General features: G+C 38.6%; 1 protein-coding gene across 4 annotated transcripts in view; it reads right to left on the bottom strand.

Moving 5' to 3' along the window:
• Arhgap29 (Rho GTPase activating protein 29) overlaps positions 1-13,411 on the bottom strand; it is a 68,112-nt gene that overhangs the window by 42,742 nt on the left and 11,959 nt on the right. For 2 of the 4 annotated variants that reach the window (XM_052730596.1, XM_052730598.1), the window contains exons 1-2: positions 12,540-12,649; positions 6,508-6,744 (exon numbers count right to left, since the gene is read on the bottom strand). In XM_052730596.1, the coding sequence (XP_052586556.1) occupies positions 6,508-6,712 (205 nt within the window). In that variant the 5' untranslated portion in view covers positions 6,713-6,744; positions 12,540-12,649. Of the gene's footprint in view, positions 1-6,507; positions 6,745-12,539; positions 12,650-13,411 lie in introns of those variants that run through there. The other 2 variants (XM_052730597.1, XM_052730599.1) reach the window with 2 other exon arrangements.

Raw genomic sequence — 13,411 nt, 5'->3', positions numbered from 1 at the left:
CTACACAGAGAAACCCTGTCTCGAAAAACCAAAATAAATAAATAAATAAATAAATAAATAAATAAATAAATAAATAAATGTTTTACTTTGCTGTCGGTTCCTACATGGGATCTAGCTGTGAGAATGATGCTTTTTAAAATCAGACCTGAGGCAGTGGAAAGATGGCTCAGTGCTTAAAGTAAACAGTAAAGCTTGAATTTCATTCTACTATAAAAATCAACATTAGTAAATAACTTAGAAATCAAATAATTGGAATATATTGCACTAAAATATTTTTGAACCCGTCAACTTACATTTACTATCATATAGTACAACTTTGAATGTAGTCACATTATAAATGTAATACCTGCCCTTTGATTTAGGCTACAAAGGAATTACAGATGCAAACATAAGGAAGTTTAACTGCTCTTAATACCAGTTTCCTAGAACAGCCATGATTGTGTGTTTACCCCTTTAACGTGACAAACCGACCTTTAATTTGTTGTTTCACCCATTTGTGCCGTTGATTTCCGACTACATTCAAGTAATGAAGTGCAAACAGACCAGCCAGCTCTACTTTTTGGTTCTCAGGCACTGACACAATACCACAGTGTTTATATTGCAAACACTTCATGGAAATGCTTGAGTAAATACATGAACAAAATCATGGTGTTTTCCTTGATTAAAAAAAGAAAACCTGACCAATTCTTTTTTTAAAAAAAAAAAAAGGTTTTGTTAATTCAGCTTGACCTCTCTAGGGAACAAAGCGCAAACAACAAAGGAAAACAGCAGTCAGAACTTATCAGGAGCAAACTTCAACTTTTTGCTGTAATGACTACTGATACAGGACAACTGAACCCTGAGGAACAGCAGCTTTCTTCAACTAGCTACCTATCTACAGTTCGCAGCTCTTTTGCTGGGAGAGTGTCGTGCTATATATGTAACCTTGAATTTGCCATCCTCCTGCCTCAGCCTCCCAAGGTCTGGGATTACAGGCATGTACCACACATCCAAGCTCTGAATCTTTATGATAAACTACCATGTGATTAAAGAAATTATAGATTAATAATAGCTATTCTGCAACACATGATTTAGCAGGCTTTAACTTCCATTAAATATGTAAAGTTGTTACTATAAATGCTGTTAAATTCAATAAATTCCTTCTAGGCAAGTGTAGAAGACCAAAATACCAAAAGAGCTGATACAAGTATACTAAATGAGCTACTTATATTTCTTAAGAGATTTACTGTATGTTTTAGTCACTAAGCCACAGCCAATTAATATTCGCTTTAACTTCTCTTAGTGATATGAATTTGAAACTACGTCTAAAGATAGTTACTTCTAGGTGACAGATACAGAGCAGTAAGGGTAGCAACTTAATGTTTCCTGTATCTTACAAATTTGGCAGACTGTGAGGTTGCCATTAACTAGTGATGGTAAAAATTTACAGTCTGAGAAAGATCTTATACATCCTCCTTATATATCACATGGGGAAAAAAGTCTGGGTTAACCTACAAGTCAGGATATCAACTGACACTGGGAATTCATGCAGAATGTATCACAACAGACTATGCTATTTAACATATTAACATTTTATTTAACACCTGCTAGTCAATAAAGTTTGCTTCAGAAACTTAATGTTACTTCTTCTGACTATGGCCCTGTCAAATCTAGAACCTAGGATTTGTTAAGTCACACTTTAAGAGTTGTGTTTTTACAAAATAAAATTTGGTTTTAAGTTTGTTTTGGTTTGGTTTGGTTTTTTGAGACAGGGTTTCTCTGTATAGACCCAGCTGTTCCAGAACTCACTCTGTAGACCAGACTGGCCTCAAACTCATAGAGAGATCTGTCTGCCTCTGTCTCCCAAGTGCTACCACCGCCTGGCTAACTTTTAAATCTTTTAATTAACTTTATACTTTTATTTATGCGAGTGTTTTGCCTGTATGTACATCTGTGCACCACTAGTGTGCTGTGGGATGGTCTGTATGTCAAATGTGTTGCTGATTGGTCAATAAATAAATCATTGATTGGCCAGTGGCCAGGCAGGAAGTATAGGCGGGACAAGGAGGAGAATAAAGCTGGGAAGTGGAAGGCTGAGTCAGAGACACTGCCAGCCGCCATGATGAGAAACAGCATGTGAAGATGCCGGTAAGCCACCAGCCACGTGGCAAGGTATAGATTTATAGAAATGGATTAATTTAAGCTGTAAGAACAGTTAGCAAGAAGCCTGCCACAGCCATACAGTTTGTAAGCAATATAAGTCTCTGTGTTTACTTGATGGGGTCTGAGCGGCTGTGGGACTGGCCGGGTGACAAAGATTTGTCCTGACTGTGGGCCAGGCAGGAAAACTCTAGCTACACTAGTGTGCCTGATGCTTTTAGAAGTCTGCTTTGGATCCTCTAGAATCAGAGTTAGAGATGGTTGAGAGCTGCCATGTGGGTGCTGGGAATTGAACCCAGGTCCTCTGAAAGAGCAGCCAGTGCTCTTAACCACTGGGTCATCTCTCCAGCCTCCAAAAGTTTTTGTTGTTGTTGTTTGTTGTTTTGACAATTTAACTAGTTTATCTGACTCTCATAATAAATGTTTTGTTGTTGGTTTTTTGGTTTCTTTGGTTTTTCTGAGACAGGGTTTCTCTATGAAGCTCAGGCTGGCCTCGAACTCAGAGATCCGCCTGCCTCTGCATCTCTAGTGCTAAAATTAAAGGTGTGCGCCGCCACCGTGCCTGGCTTCATCATAAACGTGTCTTCAATCCTGGTCTATTTAAAAACAAAAAAGGAAAGGTGTGGAGAGGCTAAGGAAAAAGGGGAGCGTGTATACTTGTAATCTCCAGCGCTAAGAGGCTCAGGCAGGAGGCACTAGTTCAAGTGACTACTTAGTCAACCTGAGCGTCACAGTAAGTCCCTGTCCCACACAACACAGCACAGCACAGCCGAGAACAAAGCGCCATAATTACCATGGTAAACACTCATTAAAATCCATTACAAATCAGGTTACATAAACAAAAGCAAAGTTATAAGAACAATCACAACTTGTTTTTCCCACAGACATATTTTATATCATTCTACACTTTCAAACATTGTATTTTGCAGTATTCCTTCTATGTAATTATAAAGTCTTCAAATTTTAAAATTCCTAGATTTCGGAAGCATACTTTAAAACTACAGCCTAAAAAGCTGGAGAGATGGCTTGGCAGTTAGGAGTGTTTGCTGCTCTCTGCAGAGGACTTGGGCTTGGTTCCCAGCACCCACATCAGGTAGCTCATAACATCTATGACTCTAGGCTCCAGGAGCATCCTACCTTTTCTGGCCTATGTGAGCACTTACTACATGTGGTATACACATAGGCAAAACAACTTATAAACACAAAATAAATCTTTTCTAAAAAGTACTGCATAAACTAGGAGAACATTTGTGAATCTGTTTTTTGGAAAGCAGAATAGATTACTCCTACAGACCTGGGTGGGGGTTGGGGGGGCACAAACCTGAAATAGGACTTATATACATATATGTTAATCTACAATTAAACATATAAATCTACATAATTAAATGCAAAGCACATGTGCACAAGTGAGTACCTTCAGCCTTTTAATATAAGATGCACAATTTATTCCTATAATTATTCATAATGTACCTTAATGATACTAGATAGAAATCTCAAACTTAAAATTCCACACCTGCTACTTGTATAAGACTACAGGGGAGCCTCACCTTGGAGATAAGCAGTGGAAGGAAAATCAAACTCTATCACTTAACTTAGGCAGAGAACAGGTTCGGTCCTCAGGTCTTTCACTTTAAGGAGTTGTTCATTTGTAAATTTAGGGTCAGCTAGAGCATGTGCAGGAGATGAGAGAGAGGGAGGCAGAGGAGGGGGAGGAGAGGAGGAGGGAGGGAGGGAGAGAACATTGGAGTGAAACTGCATATCTCCTATCTGTGAGGAACACGGAGGTCTTTGATAACAACTTATTTCTTCCAATTAGTTCTTCAACTAAAAGGAGAATCATAGTTCTACTCAGGAGATTAATGAACATTTGTTATAAAACTCACAATAAAAATCTGAGTCTTAGCCGGGCGGTGGTGGCGCACGCCTTTAATCCCAGCACTCGGGAGGCAGAGGCAGGCGGATCTTTATGAGTTCAAGGCCAGCCTGGTCTACAGAGCGAGATCCAGGAAAGGCACAAAGCTACACAGAGAAACCCTGTCTCGAAAAACCAAAAAAAAAAAAAAAAAAAAAAAAAAAAAAAAAAAAATCTGAGTCTTAGGGAAAGAGGGGATAACTCTGTAAAATGCATCACAAAACTTGAAGATAAATAAATATGGAACCGTGTTCAGCTTCAGTCTTTCTCCATCGCTCTACAGGCATTCCTACACATGTGTTCCTGTGTGGGTGCTGTGTGTGGAGGCCTCCAGCTGACCCCAGGAAGCTTCTGGGAGCTCTCTCCACTCTGAGGGTATCTCAGCAGTCACGGTAGTCCAGCCAGGCAGTTTGTCCCTAGCGTCCTGTCTTTCCACCAGTGCTGGAACTACTGGTGGCTACTACTCTGCTTGGCTTCCACATAGGTTCTGAGCATCCAAACTCTCACTATACTTGTGAGGCAAGTACTTTATCCTCTGAACCACCTTACTAGATGCTGCTTTTTCATTAAAAAACAAAAAACACTCATTTAAAACCTTTTATGGTAGTACTGATAATCTATTAAGTACTTTCTTACTAAAAGAATAATGTTCATACCAATATTTAAATTAAATTTCACTGAATAAATCTACTTCCTCATGTACCTTTTTTGGGTTTTGTTTCGAGACAGGGTTTCTCTGTAGCCCTGGCTGTTCTGGAACTCACTCTGTAGACCAGGCTGGCCTCGAACTCAGAGCTCTGCCGACCTCTGCCTCCTGAGTGCTGGGATCAAAGGTGTGTGTCACCACCACCTGGCTTACATGAACCATTTTATCTCAAAGAGTAGTTCCTTCTGTATCTTATAACCACCTTTTTCTTCTTACTGAGGACTGGTGAGACTCTTCTTAGTCTCTGGATTGTCTACTCACATACTGAAACTCAAATTTTTAGATAAAAAGTGATACAGCTTGTTTTAAAAATACGATTTTAAATCTGTGATACAATGGAAAACTATATAAGATGTAGATTTGAAAGAATATAAATTTCCTAAGAAAAATAAACACCAATAGAAATTCTAATACAATTCATTTATATTAACAAAAACTTAGTTAACTGGAAACATTAAATTATACCCTACCATAAGTTGAGGTAAATAATATATTACCTAAGATATCATTTTAGATAACCTACCAGTAATAGACTATACATTAAAATCAACCAGTAATAGACTACACATCAAAAAGATACAAATGACAACTTAAAAAGTAACCTAGTTAAAAATAAGGCTTTATTATGAAGCCATACTTCTTCGAGTAAGTGGAAAGTGTCATTTTGTTGAGATGTGTTGTGGGATAGTAATGTGGTTAGGGTATCTTTCCAGCTTTACTACCATTCAGTCATCCACAGTCAGACTTGAAGATCAAGCTATTAGAATAAACAGGACTGTGAGCAATTTCTTTAATAATATTTACACAATCTCAAAGAATACTATATGATGGCAAATGTTAAGTACTAAAATTTTGAACCTTTCATTTCAGTCCAATTCTTTTGGAAACTTTAAGTTGAAAATGATAGTTAAGTTAGAAAGAAAACAAACATAAGATGTGGTTTTAGAAAACAAGTGCTTTAGTTATATGCTCCAACATAATCATTGAAATCTGATAAATGTCTATGAAGGCCCAAGAGGGTCATCTATATTTTCACTCTCTATGTCTGGAGATGCCACTGTGAACTGCTATTTATCACTAAAGAAGAGGATGGTCTGGACCATTAATTGTCACTGACACCAAATGTGGATATTAAAGTAGCACAAACAGTTGAAAGACTTAGCTTCTCCAATCAAGCCAGTGATATATAGTTCTTTGCTTCAGGAGAATCAAGCCTCCTATTTCGTTATCCATTCTAATTAGGTAAGAAAATAAATTCTGTGCTTTATTTCTAGAAGATTACAGATCATCAAAATATAATTAAGTTTATTATTAAGAAAAAATTCATTAAAGTCAGCTTGGATTAAATTTTGGAAAAAATATGAAGAACAAATTTAGACAAAAGTATCAGCAATGTAAACTACAAACATAGTCTGCTATCACAGATCAGTAAATGTTAGCAGAAGTGTTAAAACTGGAATGTTCTCAAGTCAGCTAATGTAAAACATACTCAACTGCTTGAAATTCAAAACTAGTTTTTCTTTTGTGCTCTTGTTCCCTCACACTTAACAAGGCTTTTATTATGTATTGTACTGTTATCTGATTACAAAAAGGTTTACATTGCAAGCATTTAACATGGTGGGGGGAGTCATAAAATTAGTAATGAAGAATGCCCTGCTCTTGCAATTGTATACATATTTATCCATGACTAGGCTGGCACTCAAGTTTTACAAAGTAGCCCATAAGAATACTGAGAAAACAGTGGACAAACCTGAAAGAATAGCTTCTTTCAAATATAGTAACATATGGGAGAACTTCCTGATATCATTCACCAGCTCCTTGATGTATTCCGGATCAAAAATGGAGTTGGAACTTACGGACTTGAGCCCCATTTCAGAAGTTGTAATAGCAGCAGAGAGTTGGCCTGGCGCCCAAACACGTTTTTTCTTTGCCTTTTTCTGTTTGTGAGCAATCATCCTCTCATTTAACAGTCAGAAAAACTGAAATCCTTCGGGGGACAAAAAACAAGAGAGGAGAAAACACCGTATCAGCCAAGAAACATCATACCAGGTTTCACAAATAGCCCACAACCCACCTCAGCAGCATTCTAGTTTTAGACACAGAAAACACTGAACTACTAATGACAGCAGTTTCCACTAAATGTCTACAATTCTGACAACTCTCTATGATAAGCAAACTACCTTTCTTTTCATTTCACAATGCAAGGAACCTGAGGTTTAGAGGCTAAAATAAAATGCATATATACTCTCAACTGATAACCGAAATTAAAACCTAGATAAGCTCTAATGTAAAAATTTGTGCTCATAATTATCTGGCTTTAATTCTTTTAAAAATAATTTATTTACTCTTATTTTACATGCATTAGTGTTTTGCCTGCATGTGTGTGTTTGTGTGAGGGTGTCAGATCCCCTGGAGCTGGAGTTACAGACAGCTGTAGGCTGTCATGTGGGTGCTGAGAATGGAACCCGGGGCCTCTGGAAGAGCAGCAGTGTTCTTAACTGCTGAACCATCTCTCCGGCCTCTGGCTTTAATTCTTAAGATACAGAATTTTCTTTTTTTAATTGTAAAAATACTTTCAAAGCGTCACTTAGTAGAAGGTCATATTTTCCCTTCACAGAATTGTCTTCAAAACTAAAGATGAAATATATTTTGAGAGCAATGTTTCCCAAATCTTCATCTCCCGCTTACTACATGACCTCAGGAGCTGTTAAATCATTTCTTCACTGTACTCTGCTCATTTATGGAGAACACACTGACCACACCTGCTCCAGAGATTACTGTCAGAGTCAGATGGGAGAATGATACAGACGTGTCCAGTCAGCACATTGGCTCCATTAGCGTCATTTTCCGAGAATGCATGTACATGCACATGTATCCAGCTTATCAAAACATGTCAAGATTATTTGTTGAAAGAAGCTCAAAGAATGTCCAGTAATCTCACATACCATGACTGGACAAATAAACTTGTGATTATGAGAGTGGTTTTTTGTGTGTGTGTGTAATTTTAGGATGATATAGTAAAAGGGTAGTATTTGGTATAAGAAAAAACTTATACCAAATATATAATTCCAGACGTGTAATCTATACAATTAACTTACAGGCTCATATGAAGATTAAAAGAGATCACAAAATAAAAAGGGTTTTCTGTTAAGACATCTAATCCCAATCTACTGGAGCTCAAAGTTTTGGTCTTTTATCTTTATTGAATTGTTCCAGAATTGAAAGTCCGAATTTTGGTTATGGCTCTTGAAATCATAAAGGAAACAACAGAGGAGGGCCAGGTGAGAGGAGGCCCGGTGTGGTGTGCATATCTTTAATACCAGACTCCTGAGGCAGAGGCAGCAAGACCTCTGCAAGTTCAAGGCTAGCCTTTTAGGACAGCCAGGACTATGGAGAGGCCCTGTCTCATAAAAAAAAAAAAAAAAAAAAAAAAAAAAAAAGGAATTAAATTAGCTCAAACATCATTAGAAAGTTTTCCAAATATGCTATGAGTATTTGGATACTTTCCGAATGATAGAACAACCGAGACCTCCATGTAATCAACAGAAGAAAGTTTCATGTCTTAATATCTGTTATATGCAAGATACATTGTTTATTCATACTACATCTGACATAATAGATTTTTGGTTCCCAATTACAATTCTCTAATTTATCCACTCTTACTTTTATTGCTATTACACTGATGAATTACCATTATTTCTTATTAAGCTACTATACTAATTTCCTAAGGATTTGTCTACTTCCATTTTGTGTCATGAACCTCTAAAATGTTTGTCTCTTAGTATTCCTTCTTTACTCAATACTTTTCAAAAGGACAAAGGTAAATGCTATGGTCTATGAGGTTCCAAATGATAGCTGACTCCCACCTGCCTCTGCAAAACCATCTGGACTCACATTTTGTCACACGCACCCTTTTCATTTTCAGACCATTTTTGTTTACACTAACCCACCGCATGAATAATTATGCTCCATGACTAGTATACACATTGAGTATGTCATTTTTGTGTATAGTGCATGTACAAATGCAACTGTTTCACAAAACACATATTCTAAGGGCCCATGTGATATATCTGTATACTTTCTTATTCTATCCTATTTCATGTTTTATTTTTATTATTATTTACTTTTGGTTATGTGTATGTGTGTATATATGAGTGCAGACACCCAAGTAGGCCAGAGAAGCTGGCCTGGATCCCCATGGAACAGGAATTATAGGCAGTTGCAAGCTGCCTGACATGGCTACTGGAAACCAAACTTAGTTCTTCTACAAGAACAGTGTGTTCTCTTAGGCCCTGAGCTATCTCCTCTTCAGCCCCGGGTTCATCTTTTTAGCTGAGGATCCTGTCTTCCACATGATGTTTCATCTGCCTGGACATTCCTTCCTCCTTGGTTTACTTTCTCTGTCAGCTCAAAAATCACTGTCGGAAAGCTCACCCCACCACACCAGAGCAGAATCTCAGTAGTCCTGCAGTATCTGAAATCTTCACTTTGTATTTGCTAGAGTTCAAACAGATGCCTTATCCCATGATTCCTTGCCGAGACTACAATCAAGCCCATAACCATTTGCTAACCGAGAATCTTTGCTTCCACCACAGTAAGCATATTAGGGATGGCCTACTTCGAACTATCTGCAAAATGAACGAATTAGCAAGAATAGTAATGAATAGGTTTATAAGTTTACTGTAACAATTTTATAGAAAACACAAAATTAACTAGGTTGTAATATTTAAGGGAAAAATCACTTAAAATTCTATCCCTAAAATATTCTCAAAAAGAAGCATATGAAATTATATTAAGGTACAAGATTACATAAAACAAAAATCAAAGTTGTATTTCTTTTATTTAGTTTTTTTTTTTTTTTTCAGACAGGGTTTCTCTGTGTAGTCCTGGCTGTCTTGGAACTTGCTCTGTAGTAGACCAAGCTGACCTCGAACTCACAGAGATCTGCCTGCCTCTGCCTCCCGAGGAGTGCTAGGATTAAAGGTCTGCACCACCTTGCAGGCCTGAAACTTGTATTTCTATTATTACTTCTTCTGATTATGTAACTAGGGTGCCTCATTACCTTTTAACAGTTTTAAGATTCCTTTACTCAATGTCTTTTGTCAATTTCAAATTATTTAAGCATATATTTTTTATACTTAAACTAGCTTTAAGTCTCAAATTATTCACCAAACACCTTTTTGGGGAGCAGGACGTGTATAATTTCCAAAATGAGCCTAGGACAATTTTTGGTCATTAACATTAAAGTATCCCTTTCAACTAACAAAAATGAATAAAATAATACTCAACTACCTTGTTTGGGCAGATCTTTTATGTATCACTGAGAAGGCTACTAATTAGCTTACCAAACTTTACCACCTTTGCAGTTTACATAGTAAAGCCTTTCTGTTTATTTATGGCACCTTTAAATTTGGTAAACTAGACAATTAGTCACAGTCACTGATAAAGACTTCAAGAATTAAAAGACCCAAACAAGTTTAAAAACAGAACAATTTGTGTCAAATTAGCAACTCAAAGTTGTAAACCCTCTTTGAAAAAGGCTAACTTTTAGATAAGACTTAGAAAGTCTGTTAACACACAAACGAACACAAATAGAGAAAAAGGGCTGAAATAAGCATTATACTAAATGTACTAATTTTTAGAAAGTTTTTACAACTTTTCTTATATTTAAAACTTTAAAAGGGGCAACATTAACAACTGAAAAGATGTTTAAAATTAAAATCACACTTTCATAATTGAACTATGACACTGAGAAAGTCTGGACAATATGCACTTTGCAAGATCCTATACACTACTTTCCCATGCACCAAAATGAATATTCTCTGGTTAGTGGTAATATAAAGTATAGTTAATAACAGATTGCAACTGGTAATTTAATTAAATTAGATAGTAATGCATGGAAAGTACTTAGCACAGTACGTGGCATGAAGACTCAGTAATTGTGAGCTATTATTACTAGAGTACTTGATTGTGGGAAATTGTTCTTAAGCATATTTAAGTAATAAACAAGCTGTGGCTTCATAAGTCTATATATTGTAAACAAGAAATATAGGACTGGAAACAATTCCAAAAGCTTAACTGATTTCATGGAAACCTAGTAAATGCTTCCAAGTGAAGTTTGAACTGTGGAAACAGACTGTTGAACGAAATACTTGTGAAACTAATTCTCATCTCTTCCAACTTCAAGCCATAAACACTAAAAATTGTATTATCTATGTCTTAAAGAATTTTATAGCAAGTAGAAAATGAATATACAAAAACTACTTTGTACACTCTAAGCTCTAAATCGTTTGTGCATGACAAATATGGATTCAGAACTCAGTGGAAAAGCGTTGCCTGGCAAGAGGCCCTGGGTCCAACCAACCACTAGGAAAAAAAAAATGTGCACACAAATTTCCTAAACTCCCAAATGGTGACTTTTACAAGACTTCAGCAGTCCATGTCAATCAAAATCCCCTCACACTCCATAATGTATATGATAGAAGCAGAGAGCTAACGGGAATGTAAAATTGCCCAAAATATCTATACTTCAGTTTTTACTACTTAAACTTTTAAAGTTGCATAATTTCAGAAATCTGCTATTTCAGCATAAATTCTGAGTTTGTGAGAATCTATTCAAAGACACTGAAAAAAAAAACCCACAGGAGTCAAGTCTAAAGTTCTTTAATTATACTTTTTAAAAGCACTCTGCAAAACGGAATGGGAACATGTCAGAAACAGCTTTATCCTTAACAAACAATTTCTAAAGTAAGATATACAACACACATACATTTCATTCCTGCGCAGTTTGAACCGGCATGATAATTTTAAAAAAGTAAAGATTTTAAAAGGGGGTTGGGGGGGGGGGACGGGGAGGGGGGAAAAAAGCTGCCCTGCCTCCCACGCCTCCAGAATGTTTAGCATTCCTGGCAGGAAAGGCTCACTTCTGACCAGCCAAAACTATCCAACGCCAAAGAGCACGTTCCTCATCCCTGACTTAAACACAGAAAAAAGAATACAGAAACGAAAAGGGGCAGTAAACACTGATAGCGACAAACAAAAGGACACAACAGACAAGCTATACAGTCGGAGTCGAAAGCCTTAACAAGTGACGTCCTGCTCTCCAAAAAGGTGTTTGGTGAATTATCTCTCAAGGGTAAAAAACTGATAAGCAGAGACTGTCATCAGCCACTAGAATTCTGCCTTCAAAGTCCTCAATCCTGAGCACGTCCCTCCTAAAACGTTTTAAAATTAAAACCATCTAACCTCCAAACATATCCAAAGCAGAATTAGAACACACCATGAGACTGAGGAGCGCTCAAAAAGAAAAACCCCTCTAAACACAAAACAGATGAGAACAATACTCAGGACGGAACTCCTAAAATACCTTGGAACTGAACACCCAACTGGAGTGAGAAATGCAGGCGGGTTGGCGGGAGCAGACTGTGGCTCAAAGAGCATGGATTTTGGGGCAGGGGGCCTAGGTTTAAGCCTTGATACTGTCAATTACTACTTTGTTTGGACAGCCTTTAACCTCACCTTCCCTGTGTGAGAAATGAGTTGAAGGGTCATGGACCTGTCCTGAGAATTAAAGGAGTTACAAGGTGTGAAGTTTCAGTACAGCGTAGGTAAATACGCGCACACTGCGCGTCTTTACTTGGATCGCCGTCGTCGGCTCACCCCGCAGGTCGGCGCTCACAGTCCGGGTCCGAAGCTCATATTCGGACCCAGACTCGACAGCAACTCACGGCAACCCCAACCCAGCAGCCTCAGTGAGAACGAGCACCACAGCCCCTTACTCACCCCGGGGCTCCATCCTGTGTCCCCCGCGCCGACTCCAGATGAACTCTCCCGGCCTTGCGGCAGGAGCCGCCTAGAGCTGAAACTTGCTGCCTCCATCCCCCATGCCGGACTAAGGCAGCACTGCAGCGAGGCGGCCGCCGCTGCGCTGCTCCGCCCTGGCCCCACCCTCCTCCCGCCTGAGCCCACCCCCTGGAGCCCAGCCCATTGGCTCACACTCGCGGGGGCGGGGGCAGCGCACCCAGCAGGTAGAAGAGTCCAGGGTGGGAGAGTCTGTCTGTCAACAGTGTTTGGCCTGACTGGGTCTTCCCAGAGCAGATAGTGCTTAGGAAAAGTCACGGAGAAGTGGATTTGGCTGATGGGAGTTCTTGGATGATGAATCTGTATTTCCTGGACCACTTTCATCCTCCATTGCCAAACCCGGAGTGATAAAAGCTGGAGACGAAGGCTCCACACAGGTAACATGCACTACAGCCTAGTCCAACACCCTTCCAAAAGAATGAGCTACACTGGTGGGCAGTGATGGCTCATGCCTTTAATCCCAGCACTTGGGAGGCAGAGTTCGAGGCCAGCCTGGTTTACAGAGCGAGTTCCAGGACAGCCAGGACTGTTACACAGAGAAATCCTGTGTTACACAGAGAAACCTGTTTCAAAAAAACCAAGACAAACAAACAAAAAACATCAGCAGGGTCCCCAGAATATAAGGGCTTTTGAATTAAACACACAGAGAGGAAAACATGGGGAGGGTGCCTCTGAGAATAGTGAGAGATAGAAAAATCATCACATGTGGGAGAAAAAGGATCCAAAGTAGTGTGAGGAGAGTTGGAAAGAAACAGTGGGTGTAGACGTAAGATAACAAAAACCAAGGGAGAAAG

Source organism: Peromyscus californicus, unplaced genomic scaffold (assembly GCF_007827085.1).
Source record: "Peromyscus californicus insignis strain IS unplaced genomic scaffold, ASM782708v3 Scaffold_9__1_contigs__length_137607984, whole genome shotgun sequence".
Taxonomy (NCBI): domain Eukaryota; kingdom Metazoa; phylum Chordata; class Mammalia; order Rodentia; family Cricetidae; genus Peromyscus; species Peromyscus californicus.
Note: the sequence above shows the minus strand (reverse complement) of the source record. Positions and strands in the feature narration are given on the sequence as shown.